This window comes from Mus caroli, chromosome 8 (genome assembly GCF_900094665.2).
Source record: "Mus caroli chromosome 8, CAROLI_EIJ_v1.1, whole genome shotgun sequence".
Classification (NCBI taxonomy): Eukaryota; Metazoa; Chordata; class Mammalia; order Rodentia; family Muridae; genus Mus; species Mus caroli.
Window position 1 is genome coordinate 64,748,389 of NC_034577.1, and position 25,200 is coordinate 64,773,588.

Sequence of the window (25,200 nt, forward strand, 5' to 3'; positions counted from 1 at the left end):
ATAGCCCTGGCTGTCCTGGAACTCACTTTGTAGACCAGGCTGGCCTCGAACTCAGAAATCCGCCTGCCTCTGCCTCCCGAGTGCTGGGATTAAAAACTTGGTCTTTTTTAATCCACTTTCTGTCTCTGTCCAAAGCTGGTCCTCACAATTCCATATCCTTTTAAGTCAGGGTATGAGAGGGAATGCGGTTCGTCACTGTGCAGCCGACTTACTCATTGAACACGATGTCCTTCAGTTCTGTCTAATTTGCTACAAATGACAGTCTCTCATGTTCTTCTCTGTGGCTGTGTACTGTCCTATCACTGGGTGTACCACAGTTTTTGTCCACCCACTTTGGTGTTGGTGACTGATAGTTTAGGAGTCTCCAGCCATACCATCTCTGTATAATTGAAGGACCTGTGGTTTGAGCAGAGAGCCCCTGAAAAGGATAAGAAGGCCACTTCTTTTGTTAAGACTTTTCTATGAATCTTCTATGAATATCAGGGAAAGTTTTGATGCACAGTTTCTGGCCTAAAATTCCAATGTCTGGGGCATGGTCATGCAAGCATTTAGTCCCAGCCTTGGGAGGTAGAGGCAGGAGGGTCTCTGTGAGTTTGAGGCCAGCCTGTTCTACATAGCAAGACCCTGTCTCAAACAAAACAAAACAAAACAAAACAAAACAAAATAAAATTCTTGTGTTCATCAAAACAACCTGAAGGAGATTAAATTATGAACTAAGTTCTGGGCTGGTGGCTGGGGAGAGCACAGGGTAGGAGGAGCATGTTAGCAGTTTCTGCTGCTGCGTGAATGTCAGAGTGTGACCCCTGGTCATCAGAGGGTGACCCCTGTTCCTGTGGGCACTGTGGATGAAAACATGCCACACAGACTATGCTCACTAAACCCACTGCAGACAGCTGGCTATTCCAGGGTTATTTACTTGCTGTGAGCCAAACACCTGACTCAGTAGTTTAAACAGGGAAGGGTTTTTTTGGGCTTAGGGTTTGCAGTTCCAGTTCATCACGGTGAAAGGGGGGGGCTCTTGGCTGTGGCTCACATCGGGGGAGATACTTTGTTGTTTAAAGTCCATTCTAGATCTCTGGTTCATGGCATGGTGCCACCCCTGTTCAGGGTGAGTCTTCTGTCCTCAGTTAAAGCTCCCTGGAAATGCTCTCACAGACTTCCAAGGGAGTCCATATCCAGTCAAAGTGACAGTGACCAGGGTTGGTCATCCCTTACCAACTTGGCACATACATCCCCTTACATCACAGTAGCCTGCCCTGTCCCTAGGCCTTCTTGGCCATCTCAAAATGCAAGGTGCATTTGGTCTGTCTCTGAATGTGCTCAAAATAATTTTATTTTATTTGTGTGTAGGGGCAGGAGGTAAAGCTATGAGGTATATGTGGATCTTGGAGTACGGCTCGTAAGAGTTGTTTTTTTTCCCCACCAAGTGGTTGTTGGGGATCAAACTCACTGGGGTCAGGCTTAGCAGCAGGCACCTGCATACACCAAGCCCTCTCACCAGCCCCTCAAATGCCCAACATTGTTCAGAAGCCTCTACTGAGGCTCCAGCACCCCCTTAACTGTGAACTCTGTAAAATAATACAAAGGAAGTTATAAACTTTCAATATGTATGAGTCCAGCCTGGCTGCACAGTGAGTGAGACCAACAACAACCAACCTTTTAATTTCCAAGGGCACAGGTTAAAATAGGAAAGAATGAGTGCATCAAAATAAAAAATCAGACCAAAGCTGACAGGAGTCTGCTGGGAAATACCAAATCCTGAAATGTGGCGTTTCGAAACTGGAGCTCTTGGCCCAGCATCTGGGCCTCAGCAGTCTACCTGCTGCACATACAGCCTCTCTCATGGGGTAGTTCTGCTCACCCATGCCTTTCTTGGGAAAACATACCATGGTCCTGGCGTTTTTAAAATCCTGAGGTCCTGGGCTGACAAGATGACTCAGTGAGTGACGGCATTTGCTGCTAAGTCTGAGATGAACTAGATCTCCAGGGCTTACATGGTGGAAGGAGAGAACTGACTCCCACAGGTCCTTATCTGACCTCCACACTTGTGCTTTGGCAGGCACATCATTGTACACACATATATGCTGGATAAATAAATGTAATAAAAAAGTAAACTCCTGGTGTTTCCATGACAATAATGATTTCACCTCTACAGCTTCCCACAGTGGTCTCTCCAATGTCTTCTTCCAGGAATCTGATCACTCTACATACTGCCTGGCCTTCTGGTCTCTAATAGACCAACAAAACCAGGTCCACATGAATGCTGCTACCAGTCAGGATGATCATCACGGCATCTGCTTGTGTGTGCCTCCCAGGTAGTCCCTGGGTGCCCACTGGGAGCTAGGAAGCCATGTGCCGTCTCCTTTCCACTGAATTTGCACTCTACTAGTCAGTGTCTTTCTTCCAGGAGGCCTAGCCCTCTGGACCCAGAGCAAAGGCCCTTCTTCTGTAAAATGCTGCTGATCGTTCTAGCACACATGGCTGGCCCAGAGTCTCCTCCCCGGGAATGAGCAGTTTCAGTTTCCCAGACAGCTGAAGTTGTATTCTTTTGAGTCTTATGAGTCCTCTGGTTCCACTGCCATCCAGCAGAGAGGGTCTATTTTGGCTCATGGTCTGAGGAGCAGCTCTGGGCTGTGACTCACATTTGGGCAGATGAGCAGATCAAACATGCAGCTGGATTTCTCAGTCTCGTCTTTTTATTCAAGTCAGGCCCCTGGAAACAGTCTTCTTAGACAAGCATCTCCTATGCAACTCATAGCGGGTCAAGCCCACAAAGAGACTTAACCACCATGTTCACATTGCTTTTTCTGTCTTTTCTTTTCATTTTTTTGTTTTGTTTTAGATACGTTTTTGTTTGTTTGTTTGGGTTTATTTGTTTGCTCTGAGATAGAATCTATGTAATACTGGCTGTCTTGGAACTCACTATGTGGGTCAGACAGAGATCTCCTGCCTCTGCCTCTAGAGTGCTGGGACTAAAGACCATCACAACCAGTTAACTTGTTTTCATATAACAGTTGTCCTCCCAGCACTCAAGGCTATCCTGCACTATACAGTGAGTTTCATGATAGCCTGGGCTACAGCATGATACCCTGTCTGGAAAAATAAAAAATATAACAAAGAAGAAATTGGCCTTTGTGGGTGTTAACAAGCTATGTGTTTTGAGGAAGACTGTAGCATGCTGTACTGACCAGCAGCAAGGGCGAAGCATTCCTGTCTCCACCTTATACTCTCATATACATACGTGACCTCATCACTTGTCATGGAACACAGGCCATGAAGGCTCATTTTCAACAATCACTCTCAGACAACAGAGAAAACTATCCTAAACAGAATGGTGACATCGCCTTTTTGGCTCATAGCATTACTAACATTATGAATTTATGTTAAATTCTATTTTAAGTTATGGGGGTATGGGGGTGTTATGGATGGAACTCTGTCTTCTATATGCTGGTCAGGGACTACCTGAGCCATGTACCCTGCCCCTCACTGGAGAATTCTAGGCAGAGGCTCCACCCCTAATCCAGCCCTTCTCTGGAGGACTCAAGGCAAGCCTCAGCCTACCAGAGGTATTTGAATCCTTGAACCGATTGCTTTCTTTATGAACCTGACTGAACCCCAGCACAAATGCTCTCAAGGATGGTGAGTTCATCTACGGCTATGGTACAGATCTGAAATGTACCCCAAAAGCCTAAGTACAAAGTCACCATATGGGTGGGATGATACACCTGCTAATACCAGCACTCAGAAGGCTGAGGCAAGAGGATAGCTATTGTCTGAGGCAAGTCTGTGCTGCACAATGGGATTTTTGTCTCAGAAAACAAAACAAAACAAAAAAACCAAAAGGAAAGGGAGCTATTTCTCCAGGATGCTCCCCCTGGGAGGAAGTAGGCCTATGGGAGGCCAGGTCTTGTGGGAAGAAGTTGGATTATGTGATATTGGAAGACATTGAAGGACACTTGTCTCTTCCTCTCTCTCTCTTTCTGGGCCACCATGAGATGGGCAGCTGCCTGTCATGGACCCCAAAACAAAGGGCCAGGTATGGCAGCACATACCTTTAACCCCAGCACTCTGGAGGCAGAAGCAGGTGGATCTCTGTGAATTTGAGGCCAGCCTGGTCTACGGAGTGACTAAAAAAAGCACGGAGGGGGCAACTGTTCTACTTCAAAGAAAAAAAGCCAATACAACTTGGAGTCATAGTGAGTCTTTCAGGCCATCGAGACAGCTCAGTGGGTAAAGGCACTTGCCACCAAGCCTGATGACCTGAGTTTGGGCCTCAGAACCCACATGGTGGGAGGAGAGAACCGACTCCCATACACACAATAAATAAATAAATAAATAAATAAATAAATAAATAAATAAATAACTCTATTTTTGGATTGAATACATTGGATATATTTTCACAGGCTCAGAAAGCTGAACCACAAATACTTGATCCATTCCCCAAGGTATAAATAATTACACCAGATGCTGAGCCATTTCAGGGGAGCCATGCAAGACACCTACCTCAGACTTAAGGCACATCCAATAACCCAACACAGTGATTAAAGCCAATAAGCCTTTACTTATATAGTCCTTTTGTTTTGTTTTCCCGTAGATTTGTTTTTTTGAGACTGGCTCTCTCTATGTTGCCCTGATTGGTTTGGACTGGCCTTATATAGACTCGTCTGGCCTTGAAATCACAGAGACCCTCCTGCCTCTGCATTCTGAGTACTAGGATTAAAGGAACGCACCACCACACCTGTGCTGCCTTAAATAAAATGATGTTTATTTTTATTATTATAATAATTATTATTATTATTATTTTTTTGGCTTTTTCAAGACAGGGTTTCTCTGTGTAGCCCTGGCTGTCCCAGAGCTCACTTTGTAGACCAGGCTGGCCTCGACTCAGAAATCCACTTGCCTCTGCCTCTCAAGTGCTGGAATTAAAGGCATGCGCCACCATGCCCGGCTATTTTTATTATTTTTAAACTGTGTGTGTGTGTGCACGCTTGCACACACACGCGTGTGGTTTGTGCACTTGAGTGCATTGCCCAGATGCCAGAAAAGGGTAATGTCACATCACTGAGAGCTGTAGTAACAGGCAGCTGTGAGCTGCACGGTGTGGGTGCTGACAATGGGACTTGTGCTATGTATAAGAACAGCAAGAATTCTCTTTTTAAATTTTTAAATTTATTTTGTTATGTGTTTAGGATTTTGCCTGTATGTATGTTTGTGTACCACATATATATAGTGCCCATAGAGGCCAGAAGACAGCTTTAGGTCTCTGGGACTAGAGATATAGATAGTTGTGAGCCACCATGGAGGTGCTGGGATTTGAACGCAGGTCTTCTGCAAGAAGACCCAGTGCTCTTAACCACTGAGCCATCTCTGTTGCCCATTGTTGTTCATTGTTAAAGATGTATTATTTTTAATTGTGTGGGTGCACTTGAGTGCTGGTGCTTGTGGAGGCCAGACAAGGGTGCCTGATTCCTTGGAGCTGGAGTTACAGATGTTTGTGAGCCACCTCACACCTGTGCTGGGAACTGAGCCCAGGTCCTCTGCCAGAGGAGTCTGGACTCTTATCCAGTGAGCCATGACTCCAGCCCCCTATGTGTTCTTGTGAGAGAGGTTCTCATGTATCCCAGGTTGTTTCCTGTCTCTATGCTCAACTTCCTCAGAAATGCTTGGAAGACAGACTTCAGCATCTGTATCTTGCTTTATGTAGATATGTGGGATTTGAATTCAGATCCTAATACTTCTGTGGTGCACAATTTACCTACTGAGTCATCTCCAATCTTCCTGCTCCACATACAATCAGCCCCTCATAGTGAGCCCTTCTCTCTGGGCAGAGCAGGATTTATGATCTCTGACTCAGCACTCAGCTGGCACCCTGGGAAGAAGCTTTCTGGGACAAGGACTTTGCCGCTAAGTTGGCTTTTTTTTTTTTTTTTTTTGATTCAGTAACAAATTGTTGCAAGATCTGTCCAATGCCACCACGTTTTTATCTTGTTGTTCCTGTAGGTCAACAATTCTGCTCTGTGTCACAGGGCTCTTTGTTCAGTATCTCACAGGATGTCAGCTCCTCCAGGCATTCAGCTCAAGGCCAGACCTCAATTCCCAGGGACTTGCTTGTCTCTGGGAGATAGCCAGTAGGCCTGGTGTTCTGCCACTGACCAGAAGACTAACCCTTTTGTCAGTATTCTGAGGCCAGGCCTACCTGGTATACTCTCCTTCTTTTTTGTTGGGGCTATAGTTTGGAGATGGTGTCTCTGTAGCCCAGGCAGGCCTCAAACTAATGATCCTCCAGCCTCTCTTGTCTGTATGTTTAGTCTCATGTACATGGGATCATATGCATACATGTGCATATTCACTTGATGGCCACAGGTTAGCCTTAGGTGTCTACCTTGACCACTTTTTACCTTACATACCTCAGGGTCTCTTGATGTCCTTGGGTTTCCATTGCTGGGATGAAACACTATGACAGGAGGCAGCATGGGGGTGTGTGTTTTGCTCCAGCTGTGGAGGGTGCTTGCTCAGCCTGATTTCTTAAACTCAGCAGGACCAGCAGCCCAGGATAGTCAGAACCCACAGTGGGCTGGAGCTTTCCACATCAACCATCAATTAAGAAAAAGCCCGAGGCCGGGCGTGGTGGCGCACGCCTTTAATCCCAGCACTCGGGAGGCAGAGGCAGGCGGATTTCTGAGTTCGAGGCCAGCCTGGTCTACAAAGGGAGTGCCAGGACAGCCAGGGCTACACAAAAAAACCCTGTCCAAAAAACCAAAAAAAAAAAAAAAAAAAAAAAAAAAAAAAAAAAAAAAAAAAAAAAAAAAAAAAGAAAAAGCCCCCACAGACTTGCCCACAGGCCAGCTTGATGGAGGCATTTTCTCGGTTGAGGTTCCCTCTTTCCAAATGACACAAAACTAACGCTGCAGTCGCTTAACCTGGCCAATGCAGTCATCTTGGCTTGCCACCTTGCTCTAGGATTCTGTCACTACTGCTTCATTGCTGGTCACCATGCCTGCCAGAAAACCACCTCTTCTGGGGTCATAAGTATGTGTATAAAGCCCCATTACTTTTGACATGCCCAATGATTGCTGGAGTTTGGATTTGGCTGGCATGTGCTGGGAGCACATCCTCACAGCGTGAGGGCACTGGAAGCAGGGAGGAAGCTAAGGGGTGAGAGCTGGTTAGGTCCTTATGTTATCATGTGCACATAGGGATGCATGTGTGTATGGAAGCATGTGGGGGCCAGAGGTCCACATCAAGTAGTTTCCTCTTCTGATTTCCACCTTGTTTAAATTTAAAAGTTCTTTGTTTTATGAATATATGGATGTTCAATTGGCATGTATCTCTGTGTACCACATGTGCCTAGTGTCTACAGAGGTCAGTGAAGGTGCCAGATCTCCTGAAATTGAAGTTACAAGCAGTTGTGAGTCACTATGTAGGTGTTTGGAGGATAGGAGGATAGGTCAGCCTGGAAGTAGAGGTCCCATGATCCAGGTTTGCACACATTTGTGAACAGAATCAAGGAATGTCACTATGAGAGGAGTTAATGGGTAAAGAGCTTGCTCTAAGCAAGCAGGAGGATCCAGACTAGGGGCTGGGACCCCAGCATTACAGGGGTGGAGACAGGTGGACCCATGGCCACCGTATCAAGTGAAGACAATTAAATGAGCTACAGGTTCAGTAAGAGATGCTGCCCCAAAAACACAAGGGCTGGGTGATAAAGATTGTGCCCATCTCTGGTCTCTGTACACACACACACACACACAGGAGTGAGTTTACCTACACATACTTACACACACGTGCACACACACGCACTCAGGGCAAGAATTCAGTCCACATGGCTCTTGAATGGCTGCTGCTCACCTACAGCCCATTGCTGTATCAACCCAACAGAATAGAAGTTCAGAAACTTGTTCCAGAAAGAACCAGAGCCTTGCAAATATCACTATTGAGGTCTTGTGTCAACACAGACATATAAGCTTGTTTTCCCTCTCTTTTTGAGACAAGGTCAACATCTAACTGTCAATTTTTTTTTAAAAAAAGATGCAGTCTTTTTTTTTTATTTTTTTTAAAGATTTATTTATTTAATGTATTTGAGTACACTACAGTGAAGGTTGTGAGCCTTCATGTGATTGCTGGGAATTGAATTTTAGGACCTCTGCTCGCTCCTGCCAACCCTGCTCGCTCCTGCCCAAAGACTTACTTATGATTATAATAAATAAGTAAACTGTAGCTGTCTTCAGATGTACCAGAAGAAGGTGTCAGATCTCATTACGAGTAGTTTTGTGAGCCACCATGTAGTTGCTGGGATTTGAACTAAGGATCTTCGGGAGAGCAGTCAGTGCTCTTACCGTTGAGCCATCTCTCCAGCCCCTAGAGATGCAGTCTTAACTATGTACTCCAGTCTAGGTTAGACCTCTCAGTGGTCTCCTCTCAGACTCTCCGGTACTGAGATCACAGGCGAGCCTGCACACTGAAATGTGAAGTTTATAGAATTAATGCGTTTTGAAATATTCTTCAACTTTGCTTTACTTTCTTTCCCTCCAACAAAACAAAGCAAAAAATACTTTGGGCTTTCCGGGTGGCCACAGACCCCCAGGGCACATAAGTTGAGAAAGACCGCCCGCCCCATCCAACAAGGCCCTCATGTGGACACTCCCCTATTTGACGCCACGAGTCTCCACCCCCTAGGAGGCGGGGCCCGCGCAAGCGCGACCTGGGCTCAGGCGGAGGCGGGGCAGAAGCGGCTCTGACTTCCAACATGGCGCATGCAGGCAGCGGAGGCTCCGCGGGCCGGGGATTCGGTGGCTCCCGCTGGGGTCGTTCGGGCTCCGGGGGACACGAGAAGCTGCCGGTGCACGTGAGTGATGTCCTTAGCCTCCTCCTGGGGATTCGGACCCCCCGCGGGGATGGCGCCCCGCCGTGCGGCCCCGCCTTGGCCTCCTCTCTGCGCAGCCGGGCCCGGGGACCCCACACCCCTTCCGCGGAATCCTTCGGTCTTCGCGGCAGCCCCTCGGTTTCCCCCTAACAATTCATTTCCGCCGCTCCTCGGACTTCTCAGAGATACAGAGGTCTTTCTCGACATCTCTCAGTCATTCCTGCGATCCCTGTCATCCCCGGGACCCTACGGTGCACCCCGAAAACCTTCGATCCTCCTAGTTGGCCCTTAGTTTCCCTTTTACGCCCCTCGGTCTTCCAAGGGATTTCGCGTCCTCCCCGAGACCCTTCGGTCTTCCCCGCCGGTCCTCGGTCCAACCCGGAACTCCTCGAGGCCCCTCGGGACTACCCGCAGGCTCTCGGGACTACCCGCAGGCTCTCGGTCCTCCTAGTCGGACGTCGGTCCTCCCAGTTGGACGTCAGTCCTCCCCGGAACACCACAGTTACCCTCGCGGCCCTCTGCTGCCCCGTGCCACCCCTCCTCTATCCCTGGCCTTCCAGCCATCAGTCACTGCATCGCGCGACCCTGGCCCACCTCTGGCCTTCTTGTTCCCCACAGGTGGAGGACGCTCTCACCTACCTCGACCAGGTGAAGATCCGCTTTGGCAGTGACCCTGCCACCTACAACGGCTTCCTGGAGATCATGAAGGAGTTCAAAAGCCAGAGGTAATCTGCAGGGCCTTGTACACCCAGGAACTGAGGGCTGAGCCCTCCAACTCCCAAACCAGCTACACTGTGGCTTCTCAGCTGTTAATCATGCACAGGATTGGAGGGCCCTGGGAGTCTCTTCTAACACAGTCAAAAGATGAGGTGGTTCTGAGGAACTGATGGGATTCCTGGAAGGGGTGAAGGAATTGGGGAATCGAGGCCTGAACAGGGAGTGTTGGGTGTAGTCTTTATTTAAAATGTTGATTTAGGGGTGGGTAAGATGTCCCAGAGGGTAACAGTGCCTGCCACCAAGCCTGACCACCCGAGTTTCAGCCCTAGAGAGACGAGAATTAACTCCTACAAGTTGTTGACCTGCCCTTGAGATCTGTGGTACATGCCCAAATACAGAAAATAAATGGGGTACAGATTTTGATTGTTTGGGGAAGCATTTTTTTGTTAATACTGCAAGAAAATATTACTTATGATCTCTTAGCTCTTGTCCCTATGATGCTTTTCAATAGCACTTACTAACCTGGAACCAGTGTGGGTATAAACAGGAACTGTTTTGTAGACACAGAGCAGTTAGGTGTATTGGGTTGTTTCTGAGTTAATGTCCGTGTCTTCTAGAATCTTCTGGGAGGTGTGGCTTGGTTTAGGTAAGGGACTCACCCTAGTGACAGGTGGGTGGAGCTAGAACCCAGGCTGTCAGTCAGACCGATTCCCACAGATCTTGGTACTGACCTGCCTGTCTGCTCTCAGGAAGTGTTGAAGGCCTGGGCTGGTTTCTTATGGATATTCAGGGTACTGAGGCCAGAAGAAGACCCTAATGTCATTTCAACTTTACCAATCCCCTAACTTGAAGGCTCTGGTGTTTAAACACTTCCTTTAGTAAAAAAAAATGAAAGTGTATCCTTACCTTTCCCTAATTCATAAAATATGAGGGGATTTCTGACATTGCTTGGAGAACTGTGTCTTCCTGTTGAGTCTCAGCCCAGCACCTAACTCTTGAGACATCTTCAGAATTGGGCCCAGGAGCTCAAATGGCCTGGAAATATAGTTATGTAGTATGTTATATACATTACACACACACACACACACACACACATACATACAAAACTATCATGTATATAGTTATGGCTAGTTATAGTTCTTGCTAGACCTAGCCACAGGTGGTTTCACATGGTGGGGCCCATTTATTCAGTTGGGCATAGTGGTGAATACCTTTAATCTCAGGCAGAGGCAAGCATATGGAGGCCATCAGGGCTATACAGAGAAACCCTGTCTCTAAGGGAAAAAACAAAACAACATGGTGAGGCCCATTTTCAGAGTCTTCGCCGTCAACTAAGCCTGGGCTGAAGTGATCTCGAGGGCATCTGGGGGAGTTCACGCTCAGGACTCTTGCCCACTTGTGTTTCTTTTTTCCAGCATCGACACTCCTGGTGTGATCAGGCGTGTGTCCCAGCTCTTCCATGAGCACCCTGACCTCATCGTGGGGTTTAATGCTTTCCTTCCGCTTGGATACCGTATAGACATTCCCAAGAACGGCAAGCTGAACATCCAGTCGCCGCTGAGCAGCCAGGTAGGCTTTGCTTGAGTGATGTGGACCTCGAGAGTCACACCCACAGGGAGCACAGCTAGGCATTTGTGATGTTGCTGGAAGCCTTTGTACAACCTATTCTTTTTCTAGGTTCTCTAGTGCAAGACCAGACAAACACAGAGACAGCCTTTGCGTCCCATCAAGTGTAGTGGCTGGGGTGTGGTTCAGTGTGGAATAGTACATTTAGCACGGGCAAAGTCCTGGGTTTAGTCCCCAGCAGGTGGGGGTGGGCGTTTGAGAGGAGATTTCAGGATCATTGAATCACTAGTCACTGAGATTTGGCCTCCAGGCTTTCCCAATAAGTCTACCAGGCCAAGTACGTATGCACTGCCATCTTATGGCTTCCATTGATCTCAGACCACCAGTAAAGTCGAGATGGTTGAGCTATGTGCATGGGAATAAGTGTTTCTTTCACTGTGTCATAGGATTGCCAAATGCTCTTTTCTCAGCTCAGGCTTGGGCTTTGTAGCCTGCTGTCTGTAGTTCTCCACATTGCTACTCTCTCACCTTAGCTCAGACAAGTCTGAACCTCATCCTCATTCCTTAGTCTTCCGAATGCTAGGATCATATGAGAGCTGCCACCACAGGCTTTCAGTGAGGTTGGAGAGGGACTCTGGAAAGGTAGTGTGGCCTCACAGGCCCTCCAAGTGGCTCCTGTATAAGTTCTGCCTGCTATGCTCATCCACATGCCTCCTGAAGCCCAGCGCTGCCCAGTTTTCAGAGGGGACTCCTGGAAGCACATGCCACTGAGTTTTCACGGTTTTCCATTTTCCACCTGTACCTAGAACTCAGGAACTGTGACCACCAGGGCCTTAACAGAAGGAACTTCTGGACTCTGTGTGACTGTGATACAAGGCAGTGTGAGCTGTGTCAGAACTCAGGATGCCACTCACTAGAAAGCTAAGTTGTGGGTAGTGGTAGCTGGCAGGAAGTGGAGTCTGAGTCATGGGGGCGGGCTGTTCCCTTCATAGGTGACTTAGATGACCAAGGAGCCCCTGTGCTTACAGAAAGGATGATCATGATGGTCTTAGATCCATGAACAGGGCACCTGTGCCTTTCCTGAGTCACATTCCTTCAGGGTACTCTGGAGCCCCTTAATCTTGGTGACAGAGAATGACCTGCTCAGCTGGGATTCTGACCCAGGTGTTTCTTGCTTTCTAAGTCGGGATTCCAAACTTTACCACATGTCAGCATCCTGCTGATTTCCAGTCTTCCAGTCATTTTTCTATCTTTGCTGTTTTCCTTATTTGAGACATGGTCTCTGTAGCCTAGCCTGGCTCTGGAACTAGACATTCTCCTGCTTTAGGTTCCAGAGCATTGGGGTGATAGGCACATACTTTCTTAGCATCCTAGCTTCAGTTTTTGAAATGCAGTGCCCTTCCTCCCTTCCTCTTTCCCTCCCTCCCTCCCTCCCTCCCTCCTTTCCTCCCTTTCATATCATTAGTTAGGCTTGACATCCACATTTGAACACTGTTCCTTTACGTGCTGACAAAGGTGTTGAGGGAGTCCCCAGCTGTTGGGATGCCTGTGGCAGGGTTTCTGAGCCTTTCATTCTTTCTTGTGAGGAATTCTGTCCTCTACCATGTGGTGTAGCACCCAGGGCCTCTGCCCTCCCAATGCAGGGACACCTGTGCCCTTGCTGTAGCAGCTGAAAGCCAGGTAACAAGCACCAGGGCCCCAGTTGACAACACAGAGGGTCAAGCAGAGCTGGGTGCTTTGATTCAAGGTGTCATTTCAGCACTCAGGAGATGGTACGAGTGCAGAGCCAAGCATGGGCTACAGAGTAAGACCTGCCTCCTGTGAAGGGAGGGGCCAGATAACCATGCCCTGCCACAAACAGGAGGCTTGGAGCACATTCACCTGCTGTTGTTTCTCCCTCAGCAAGCATCCTGGGAGCTGTTTCCTCAGATTCCCCATTGGCACTCAGAGGTGGGAGAAATGTGACTTCCTTGTGTTGCTGCTGCTCTTCTGACCAAGCTCTTCGGAGAAAGCAGGACCTTTTCCTTGGTCACTGAGCTGTGTTTGGGGAGGAGTAGGAAACCAGCTGTCAGTGGGAAAGTGAGGATGGGACACCTAGCTCCTAGAGACAGAGTAGATCCTTGGTCTCGCATACTCACAGGAGGCTGACCCATTACCACACTCTTTGGGGAGGCTTGGTCAGTTTTTGACAATGACAGGTAGTGTCTTGGGCCTGATGAATTCCAAACTACCACGCCCTTGGACGCTGGCCCTCTCTTTCATTTGGGGTTTGGGTGTAGGACTCCCAACGTTGATAGCAGGGACTTAGTGGGAGCTGGACCCAAGTAAGGAAGGACCTTGGAGGGATGGGGCCATTAGGAGGGTTGTCCATAAAGTAGAGTAGGGCTGGCGGAAGCTGAGAGGCAGGCTTACAGGACACGGTATGGCCAGGAATCAGCTGATCCACAGACCCCTGAGAGTTTGCGAAGGACAGGACCCAGGAGGGGATCAGTGAAATAAGGTGTGCCAGTGGTTCAGGTTGGCCCTTCTGGTAGAGGCAGAGCCACGAGGCGCTGGCAGCTGGGGCTGGCTGTTTGCTCATTTAAGTTCCTGAATATCTAGGAGAGCTGCATGGTTCTGGGCAGATGTGAGGCTGAGTGTGAGTGTTAGCTATATAAACAAGTCACCCTAAGTGGAGGCAGGGAAAAGGATGGAGCTATTATAGAAAGTTCCAGCAGGGCTTATCTGCTATAGCTTGTAGGCTGTGTAGTGGTGGCTTTTATATTTTCCTAAGATTATAATAGGTTGTACAAGCATCAACGCTAATTCCAGAACATTCTATCACCCCAGGAACAGACACTGCCAAGCACTCATCTACTTCTTGTCTGTATATTCCCTCTTGTGGCCATTTCATTAGTCACTCACACCATAGTATGTGTCAGTGTTTCTTTTCTTGCCTAATAATGGTCCACTGGATAGACTACATCTCATTGTCTGGGGATTTTGAGTAGTTTCTACCTTTTGTTGGCTTTTGTGAGTGGTGCTTCATTGAATGTTGGTATGTGAGTCCTTTCCAGTTTTTGGATCTGCTTGTAGGAATGTGATTGTTGGACCATAGGAAAATTCTCTGTTGGATTATTGGTTACTATGGCTGTTGCCATAGTAACTGTCTTTATCACCATCTAGTGCCTTCTGCAGAGGCTAGAGGGCTGGCTCTCTGTGTAAGGATGCTGGCTTATTCAGGGAACCAGAGAGATCATACAGTGCTGGGGCATGTCCCTGAATGGCTGGCGAGTCCCTAGGCTTGCCAAGGGCAAACTCAGACCCTGTGACCTTGAATGAGCAGTCAGGTTCCTCAGTCTTAGCCCACATTTGTAGTCAGTGTCCATGTCCTCAGCTTTGGCTTCTAGCACTTTGTGTGCCCACTGTTGTAGCTCAGTCCTGCCTCCTAGTTATGTGTTGAGGCTTGGCCCCAGTTCCTGAGAAGACCACTAGTTGGCCTTTGATCCTTGAGTTCTATACCTGCAGATCTGGCACAGATCAGACATTTAAGGGAATGTACATGTGTGCTGAGCATACAGGGTAGCTTAGGGGACTGGTCGGGTGCTCTGTGTCTGAGCCCCACCCCACCCCAGTCTGCGCTTGTGTTGTATGTAATCGTTATTCCCTAGTTCACAAGGTGGAACTATTGATATTGTATTGGTGTGAAACTCCTGGAGATGGTGTATGCTGTAGGAAGCTGAGCACATCTGCATTTGCATTTTGTGGAGGAGGGCCCTGGAATACCAAGGGTCCCTTGGATACTAAGGGAAATATTATTTGGAAATAGGACCTTGACTGAGAAAACATGAACCAGATGAGGCCTATTGTATGGGCCCTAATTAAATATTGCTGACATTTTAAAATTTAATTAAAAAATTTTTTTTTAATGTATTTTTTTTTGTTTGTTTTTCGAGACAGAGTTTCTCTGTGTAGCCCTGGCTGTCCTGGAACTCACTCTGTAGACCAGGCTGGCCTTGAACTCGGAAATCCGCCTGCCTCTGCCTCCCAAGTGCTGTGATTAAAGGCGTGTGCCACCACGCCCACCCTTAATGTATGTTTTTTTGAGACAAGGTTTCTTCTCTGTGTTGCCCTGGCTGTTCTAGAACTCACTCTGTAGGCCAGGCTGCCTTGAATTCTGCTTCCCTAGTGCTAGGATTAGAGGTATGTACCACCACCACCCAGCTGCTGACACTCTTTTAAGAAATTTTGAGGACATAGTACAAGCCTTCCCTTAGGAGCCTGAGCCCTTGCTGCTAGCACCTCACTCCATACCTTCCTCCAACCTCTTGAGGAAAATTACCTATTGTCTATGCAACCACTCAGTTGCCTTGTGTGAGCCTGTTGCCTAGAAGAGGGAGCTGCTAGGGAGAACAGGACAGTTGTTCAGAGTTACTAAAAGATGGTTCTGGAAGATCATGGTGAGCATGGATGTCACCTGACTAGAACCAAGAGCTGAGGGGTAGTGACAGTGATCCAGTAGAGAAGTGTGGGATGGTTCCAATTGGGAAGTCCAGCTGCTGGTCCCTCCCTCAGGGCCCCATTCCCTCCCTCAGGGCTCCGTTCCCTCCCTCATGACTCCATCCCTTCCCTCATGACTCCATTCCCTCCCTCAGGGCCCTATTCCCTCCCTCAGAGCTCCATTCCCTCCCACAGGGCTCCATTCCCTCCCTCAGGGCTCATTCCCTCCCTCAGGGCTCCATTCCCTCCCTCATGACTCCATTCCCTCCCTCAAGGCTCCATTCCCACTGGGTTCCCTCCAGCAGGGCTCCCGCAGAGCTGCCGGCTTGGGTTGAGCACTCTCACCTGGACTGCATGCATCCCCCCACCCCCACCCCCCTGCCAAGCAGGATTCCATGGAGACCTGTTTGTGTCTATAGCTGGAGAAAAATGTGCACAGTATGCTCTGATGACTGATGCCTCTCACTTAAGTTGTCTTGTGGCTTAGCCCTGAGCCCTTGTGGCTAGATGCACATATACACAGTGATACTTCCTTGAAGGTAGAAGACCCTGTTTCCACGTTAGAACAGTCTTGCTAAGATACGGGATGTTACCCATAACCCTGCACAGAGCTCCGATAAGGTTCAGCTTCCAGGATCTGTGACTTTCCCTCTGCATGCTAATCTTAGAGTGGAAAGGACTTGCTGGAGCAAACCTCTGACTGAGGCTGAGGTAGGAGGTTGGTCAGAGTTGAAGCCTCATAGAGATATCTAGTCTCAGGAATATAGGGGTAGGCTTTGTTGAAACTGCAATTCTAGCCTCAGTGCTTGGAGATCTAGGGAGACTCCAGAGGGAAGAAGTACTTGACTCCCAGGGGTGCATAGGAGTTACAGGAACAATACTTTTCAGCAGGCAATAACAGTGCATGGTCTATCTCCTGGCCACCCCAAGCCACTCACTGCGTCTGTTCCACAGGACAACTCCCATAGCCATGGTGACTGTGGGGAAGACTTCAAGCAGATGTCCTACAAGGAGGACAGAGGCCAGGTGCCCCTGGAGTCTGACTCTGTGGAGTTCAACAATGCTATCAGCTATGTGAACAAGATCAAGACCCGCTTTCTGGACCACCCTGAGATCTACAGGTCCTTCCTGGAGATCCTACACACCTACCAGGTGAGGCCCAGCCCATCACAACATCTGGGGCCTTGCTCCACCTGGGCATTGTTTGGCATTAGGAGATGAGAGTGGAGTCCAGTGCCTCACAAGCTAGCTACACTCTTACTGCACACCCCAGCCAGACTCTCTTGGTAGCTTTCCTTAGCCACATCGCACCCCCAGTGTTCAGTATGGTTCTGGGGTAGACAGGAGTAGATTGAGGTAGAAAAGGGTTCTTGTTGAGAGGTTTGTAGGCCAGCCACTGGTGCAGTAGCAGGGAGAAAGAATGCTGGGCACAGCCCCTGAGAGGTCCAGGGGTCAAAATACACAGCTTTGATTCTCATACAGGAAACTTTATGAACCACTCAACAGCTACTACTAACCCTAATAATGGTCCACATTTGGCAGCACAGTTCTATTAATGTTAATGTGCTGGGGGAGCAGCTTGCATTATGTGGATGTGGAACCCTCAGGCAGTGACATTGTACCAGCATAGCAGTACCTTCAGGGAGGGCACAGATGTGGGATACTGGTATGGTTTTGTATTCTTGGGGGCACATCAGCCAGCTGGGTGCAGTTTGCTACCAGACTGTGTCTGAGGCACGTCCTACCACAAGCAAACACCATAAGCTCCTTAGCCTTAGCCTTCTTGTGTGGCAACCCTGCTGAGGCTGCTGTGCTGGCTGATGGTGGCTTCAGGAAACTGGGTGGACATGCCCAGAGTGCAGGCCACAGCCAAGGTGTGTGCACTCTGCCAATTCCTATGGCAAGATCAGCTCAAGGATCTGTACCTCTGTGCTAGAGCCTCAGCTTTGTCTGCCAATTCCTATGGCAAGATCAGCTCAAGGATCTGTACCTCTGTGCTAGAGNCTCAGCTTTGTCTGCCAATTCCTATGGCAAGATCAGCTCAAGGATCTGTACCTCTGTGCTAGAGTCTCAGCTTTGTCTGCCAATTCCTATGGCAAGATCAGCTCAAGGATCTGTACCTCTGTGCTAGAGCCTCAGCTTTGTCTGCCAATTCCTATGGCAAGATCAGCTCAAGGATCTGTACCTCTGTGCTAGAGNCTCAGCTTTGTCTGCCAATTCCTATGGCAAGATCAGCTCAAGGATCTGTACCTCTGTGCTAGAGTCTCAGCTTTGTCTGTGTCCCTAGGCATGGAGAGTTGGCCATCCCTTTTTGTTTTGTTTATTTTTTTTGTTTTCTTTCCTCCCTAAAAAACAAAACAAAACAAACAAACAAAAAACTAGGTTTCTCTGTGTAGCCCTGGCTGTCCTGGAACTCACTCTATAGACCAGGTTGGCCTTGAACTCAGAGATCTGCCTGCCTATGCCTCTTGAGTGCTGGGGTTAAAGGCGTGTGCCACCATGAACCAGTCTTAAGTTGTGCTTTTTAAACAGTGGTTTGAAGCCAGATGTGGTGGCATACCTTTATCCAGAATTCAGAATGCTAAGCCAGGAGGGTTGCTGTTAAGTCCAAGGGCATCTTTGACCACACAGTGAGCCCAGGCTCTTCTGAGTCACCATGAGATCCTTAAAACCAACCAAGTCTGTTGGGGATGTTCTTTTGTAATAGGCATGGATTCTCCACTGCGGGGCTGCTTTTAGTTCTGGCTCCTGTTTGGGAAAATAGGGGCTAGGGTTCTTCTTCCCCGGCTGTCCCTTAGTAGGTCTACAAACACCAAGGCCTTTTCCTGGTTGCTGAGGGTGCCATTCACCGGGTTAGTGAGCATGTTTGAGGCCTCAGTTCATTCTCTAACACTATTCAGAAAACCAAAAATCAAACAACATAGCTAACCTTCCTGAAGCAGGCAGTGAGCTACAGTGCCTGCTATCAAGTTGTGAGCATGTGGCTCCTCTGCTCTCTTGACCATGGCATTGCGTGTAATGCAGCATATTTCTACCAAAGTCCTTTTGCTTTGTCAATTTTTTTTTTTTTAAGAACAGTGTCTCAGCCTATAACTCAGCCTAGCCTACTGCTGGCTGTCTCCTGCCAAAGTCTTCTGTAATGCTGAGGTCGCAGGTGTGTTCTGTCACGCTGTTGCTAAAGTCCCGCTGGATTCTGCATCCCTGTCCCCAGTCTCTGGCCCTTTCTGTTGCCTTCAGCTCTAGGTTTGCCTGCCTCCCACACTTTGGCTCTCCCTAACCTCTGTGTAGTGACGCACTGGGAACCATTCACTGCTCCTCACCTGTCCCCTGGTCCAGCAAGCATGGCTTCCCCTTTGGAAGGGCAGCGGATTTTTCTTCTATGTGGTGCCCTGCTCTTCCCATTGCTCTGAAACCCATCGTACCCTCCCCATACAGTATGGCAGGGCTCAGACCACTGTAAGCAGAACACATTCATAGTATAGGCACAAAGCTGATGTCTGCACAACTGCCCATACCTGCCCGCCCATGCCTGCCCTGGGGCCCTGCTCACCCTTTTTTCTTTTTCCACTTGCAGAAGGAACAGCTGCACACTAAGGGCCGTCCATTCCGTGGCATGTCTGAGGAGGAGGTTTTCACAGAGGTGGCCAATCTTTTCCGTGGTCAGGAGGACCTGCTGTCAGAGTTCGGACAGTTCCTGCCTGAGGCAAAGCGGTCCCTGGTGAGTGCCAAGTGTCCAGGATCCTGCCCAAAAGATATGTACAGAGCTAGAGTCTGCCGAGCCTGTCTTACTACTGTGGCTACGGTATTGTGGGAGTAAGGTGTCTTTACACGGAGACAGGGAAGCCAATTTGAGGATAGTGGTCCAGGCTTGCATAGGTGCCCGGGACCAGACTGCACTTGGCTCCCCACTTCCTTCCAATGGCCTGAGGCCTGCCAGAGGTGCCTTTTCTGTGTCTTCTTTTATATGCATATTAGTCGTTTTTGAAAAGTAGAGATGAAATTCATGAACCTTAAAGTACACCATAAAATTCACCACTGTAAAGTACATAATTCTGGGCCAGGTGGTGGTAGTGGCCAACACTGGGAGGCAGAGCCAGCTAATTTCAGAGTTTGAGGCCAGCCTGATTGACATAGCCAATTCCAGAGTACTCAGGACTATACAACCGTGTCTTAAAAAACAAAAAACAAAAAATGGTTCCGTTCAATGCCATGAAATCTACTTAACAATTAGAACAACTGTCACTTTGAGTCCTTACAGGTTACGTTTCTAAAAAGAAACCTTGTCTCCATCGGCACTCACCCTGTCCATCCCCAGCCTCCGACCTGCTTCCTGTCTGGATTTGCCTGCTCTGGACACTTGTCACTAGGGTCTGTGTATTTAGCCTTTGCTAGTGTTCCCTTGTGTTTGTCAGTGGCTGAGTAGTAATGTTCCCAAGTGTGGTTTTTTCCATTTCATCCACTTGTGTTGTGGACATGAGGTAGTTTGCTTTGGGAATGAACAGACTTGTGTACAAGTGATTGTTTGGATGCCTGCTCAGCTCTGGATCAGCCTCCATAGGCTTCCCAGATAACATGGTAGTTTTATTTAACTTTCTAAAGAACTTGTGTTTTCTGTAGCAGTGGCTCCATTTCCTGAGTCCAGCCAATATTTGACTTTCTATTCTATGTTCAGGTGTTTTGTCAGAGATGTTTGTCAGTTTTGACTGCATTTCCCCAATGCACATTGATTCTGTTGAGTGTCATGTTTGTGTACTGACTGGATTTTAAGATAGGTTATTTATTACTATTTGTGTGTACATGTTTTGTCTGTATGAGTTTTGTGTATCATATACATGCAGATGCCTATGGAGACCAGAAGAGGGCGTCACACCACTGGAGCTGGAGTTTACCAGTAGTTGTAAGCTGTCATGTGGGTCCTGGGACCTGAATCCAGGCCCTCTGCAAGAGCAGCCAGTGCTCCTAGCCATTGAACCGCCTGTCTCTGCAGTCGAGTCCTGTCTCTACAGCCAAGTCCTTGCTATGTTCCCATGAGCTCCTTAAAATGTGTGACCTGCAGATTCTCACCTCCACCTCCTGTCACCTTTTTCCTGTTTTGTTTGTGGTTTTGATGCACAAAATTTTTATTTTAGATTGTGATTAATTTTTCCTCACATCAATTTTAGTGTTAAATTTTAGAAACTGTTGCTGAACAATGAGGTCATGAGATTTTCCTTATTTTCTTACAGTTTTAACCCTTGAGCTGTGTTTTGTCTATGAGAATGATCCACTTGTCTAGCACAGCTGTTGAGCCTGCCATGCTGGTCTGGGTCTTGGCAATATAGCACCTGTGTTGCTTGTGGTGCCTGTTGCCACCTGTGTGTTCTCAGGCCTGCCATTGCCATTGCAGCCTTTGCAGTGAGTTGACGAGCAGGATGCCAGCATCCCCCACTTCCTGCTTCTTTGTCAGACTGTGCAGCTTTCCAGACCCCTGATAATTGCACATGGTTTGTTCGTTTGTTTTCTCTCTGAGATTGGCTCTCACTGTAGCTCAGGCTTCCTTCAACATGTGATCTCCTGCTTGGGCTTCCTGAATGCTGGAATCATTGTTTTGCCAGGGCAAAAACACCCGACAAGACCAAAACCAGGCCAAGGTCAATAGCATGGCTCAGGGGGTACAGTGACAGGATCTGAGTGTGACCCCAAGACATATGAGTGAAAGGGCAAAACTTACTCTCCCAAATTGTCCTCTGACTTCCAACCAGCTGTGGCTGTTACACACACATACACACACACAAACACACACACACACACACACACACACACGAATCAATTCCCAGCACCCCTTGGAATTGATAGCCTGTGTCATCCTCCACTGCCCTTCCCTGAGCTACCCCTAATGGGGGTGAGAGGACGACAGTAGACTTTGAAGTCCAAGGGAGTTCTGGGGTGCAGGGGCTCCCTTGTTTTCTGCAGTGGTGGACCTGGTGCTCTGAGGGCTTGCAGGTAGCACACATATCTCTGAAGTCCTGCTTCTATCCTAGCCCACAGGAAAACCAGAAAAACCAAGCAGGTTGTCTGCTGGACCAGGGTGATAGTACAAACCTTTTTAGTCCCTGTACTCTGGAGGCAAAGGCAGGTGGATATCTGTGCATTCCAGGCTACTCAAGACTACATAATAAGACACTGTCTCAAGTAGTAATTGTTAGGTCTCAAAGAAACTTGGGACAAATGGCTAACTGAGATGCCTATTAGCTTGCCACCAGTCTCAGCTGGTGAGTACTGACTGTTACAGAGTACTGGCTCCTCCCATCACTTATCACTCTGCCCTGTCCCCTAAATCTCTTCCTCCCAGGGACTGGGCTTCTACTTCCCTCCCTCAGCTTCTGATCCCAACATAAGGCAACCATTTTGGCCACCTAATTAATCTCTTGGTCTTGTGGCTCCTGGCTGGCTCCACTCCTGGATGTTTTTTGGTGATGTCCTCCCTCGTGGGAGTTCAGCCTGGACCTTTCCAGGTGCCTCTGGCTGTGCATGCTCATCTGTACAGTAAACCACCTTCTCAGTCCTTCCTGGGAGTGGCCATGTCCTTACCAGATGGGATGAAAAGAGACTGGCATGGCCGCTGAGCATGGCCATGAGGCACAGGGGCATGAAGGGAGAGTGGGGAGTAGAGTACCTGGTAACCCAGAGGCCAAGAGGGCATTCACAGGGTGAGAGGTGCAGGAAGGAGCAGAACTCTGTCATGGGTAGTGTCAGCCTTGCTGAGAGACTGGTGGTTACATAGGTACCTCAGTGAGCCCTTTTTCCTGGGTTTTGTTGAGACATAATAATATTAACAATCACATAATAAGCAGCTCCTGTTAGAGACCAGCCTGGTCTACAGAGCAGGTTCCAGGACAGCCAGAGAAACCGCGTCTGGAAAACACACACATACATGCACACTCACACGCACACCCACTCACCCACCCACCAGCTCCTGAACCAGCAGTCACACTATTCATGGAACTTGCAGAAGAGAGGCAGCTTCCTTCCCTGCACTTGTTTTCAGTCACTGTCATTACTGGAAGTCCACAGTGTCCCCAACCCTAACCCTAACAACCCTGTGCAGACTGCAAACAGCAGTTAGCACAGTGTGAGAAGTGCTATTCTGTGCATCTAAGCAGAGGGACTATCCATCTCATAAGCTTTGGGATTCACAGTGTAAGCCAGGGATAAACTGGCATCCTTACTAAATCTACCTGTTGAGCACCAGTTGGGTCTGAGTTTTCCTGTACATTGGCCTGGTGGCCTCAGTATAGAGACTCAACTCTGCTCAAGTAGCTTGAAAATAGGTAATTTGATATGACCACAGGTTGGTAAATGGGCACAGGTGTGGGCCAGGAGAGCTTAGTAGAATGAGTGGGTGTGGCTGTATGTCAATAAAACTTTGTTTTACTGAGTGGATGAATAATAAGTTTGGCTGTCATTAAAACTTCACAGTGAATGGGCTGCCTGCAAACCAATAAAACCTGATTTACAGAATGAATGGCTATAGCCAAGTTGGAGATAGGCCCTGGTGAGTAGTTGGTCAACCCAGCCCTGATGTGGAGTTTGTCTAGGTGATGAACATTGAACAGTAAGTGAGGACTGTGAGCAGGGCCCATGCCAGTCTGCTGGGCTACTGTCCCCACCTGCCTCCTCAGAATTGGGTGTTTGAACTGACAAAAAGGAGCCCTGGAACATTACATTACTTACTTGGGGTCCTGGGACAGTTTCAAATCTTTGACTAATTGAGGTGTTTTTTTTTTAAATTAAATTAAATTTAATTTAATTTAATTAATTTATTTATTTTTGAGACAGGGTCTTTCTGTGTAGCTTAGACTGGTTCAAACTGGTACTTTTCTTGCTTCAGCCTTCTGAGGGCTGAGATGGTATCTGTGTGCCACCATGCCTAGCTGTTGGATTTAGGGGATTTGTCTTACCCGTGGCTTAAGGATTGGCCTTTAGTATTGTAGAAATGTTTTCCCTCATAGAGTAGTTTCTCTCCTCCAGAGATGACCTCTGACCTCTGAGAAGGTCTCCTTAGAGCACTGTTGTATGCTATGTCTATGGTGATGTATGTACTCCATCACCTTTCCAGAGTGAAACAGTAGCAAGTGGCTTCCTGTTGAATCTGCCCTTTGGGTTTTTCATTTCCTTTTTTTTTTTTTGTCTTTGTTTTCTTTTCTTTTTTTTTTTTTTTTTTTTTTTTTGAGACAGTGTTTCTCTGTATAGCCCAGGCTGTCCTGGAACTCACTTTGTAGCCCTTGCTGTCCTGGAACTCACTTTGTAGACCAGGCTGTCCTGGAACTCAGAAATCTGTCTGCCTCTGCCTCCCAAGTGCTAGGATTAAAGGCGTGCGCCACCAGGCCCAGCTCTTTGTTTTCTTTTTATTCTGTGCATTGCACATACATGCCACAACAGTAGCACAGAGCCATCTAATATACCATTGTGCTGCCACCAGTTTGTTCTGTCTGGGTACGCCGTGACTTCATTTTGCCCACAGTGAGAGCCAAGAGCACATCCTTCACATGGTATCTGCCTGTCTAGGTCCCATGGTGAGGTGGAGTGGGGAGCACTGGGTACTGATATCCATTCAGGGTGTTAAGAGACTCTCTGACTTTCCTAGCTTTCAGGAGTAGCATACCTGCCCTGTCTGTTGGTTTAACCTTGCTCCAGCCACCCCTCCTTGCAATACACCACAGAGCAAGAGCACTCCCAAGATGTGTTCTGTCATTTGTGACAAAAAATTTCAAAACCTTCCTCCAAGGCCCTCATCAGTGACCTGGATGACATCAGCTACTACTTCTTGCTGCTATGCTGTGTACTGCTACCTATCCCCTACCTAGAATGCTTTTTTATCTGTAGACACCCAATTTACCAGGACACAGTTGTCTCACTCCTGAGCCTCTCTCTCTATGCTTGAGGCCACAGGGGAGCCTTCTCAAAGCTGTGTACAATATTTACCAGTGATGTGTGCACTTGCTGTCTCCCAGAAAATGATACCATCTTCAATCTGATCTCACTACAGGGACCCTGGCCTATGGCATACAATGCCTTCTAGGGCTATAGGCCAAACTAGAATGCAGTGCCTATGTACAGGTGGCCATCTGCTTTTCTCCGTCTGTCTATAGGGTTTCTATTGCTATGATGGAACACCAGGTCAAAAGGCAAGTTGGGGAGAAAGGACTTACACTTACATATTGCTGCTGCTTATTCAACGAAATCAGGACAGGAACTCAAACAAGGCAGGAAACTGGAGGCAGAAGCTGATGCAGAGGCTCTGTAGGAGTGCTGCTTACTGGCTTGTGCCCTGTGTCATGTTCAGCCTGCTTTCTCATAGAACCCAGGACCACCAGTCCAGGGATGGCACCACCTGCAATTGGCTGGGATCTTCCCCAATCAACCACTAATTAAGAAAATGCCTTACAGCCGGGTGTGGTGGCACATGCCTTTAATCCCAGCACTGGGGAGGCAGAGGCAGGTGAATTTCTGAGTTCGAGGCCAGCCTGGTCTACAGAGTGAGTTCCAGGATAGCCAAGGCTACACAGAGAAATCCTGTCTCCAAAAACCAAAAA

General features: G+C 48.1%; 1 protein-coding gene and 1 long non-coding RNA gene across 3 annotated transcripts in view; one reads left to right on the forward strand and one right to left on the reverse strand.

Annotated features, from left to right (window-relative positions):
• The first annotated feature begins 8,712 nt into the window (after positions 1–8,712).
• Positions 8,713–25,200, forward strand: part of Sin3b (SIN3 transcription regulator family member B) — a 35,670-nt gene continuing 19,182 nt past the window's right edge. For both annotated transcript variants that reach the window (XM_021169681.1, XM_021169682.1), the window contains exons 1-5: positions 8,713–8,845; positions 9,482–9,588; positions 10,996–11,149; positions 16,580–16,777; positions 19,200–19,343. In XM_021169681.1, coding sequence (XP_021025340.1) covers positions 8,747–8,845; positions 9,482–9,588; positions 10,996–11,149; positions 16,580–16,777; positions 19,200–19,343 — 702 coding nt within the window. In that variant the 5' untranslated portion in view covers positions 8,713–8,746. The remainder of the gene's footprint in view (positions 8,846–9,481; positions 9,589–10,995; positions 11,150–16,579; positions 16,778–19,199; positions 19,344–25,200) is intronic.
• Positions 9,698–13,070, reverse strand: LOC110299813. The gene is made up of 3 exons (XR_003837406.1): positions 13,028–13,070; positions 10,487–10,615; positions 9,698–9,758 (listed from the first exon to the last, which is right to left on the reverse strand). It is a non-coding gene; the product is annotated as an uncharacterized LOC110299813 (long non-coding RNA).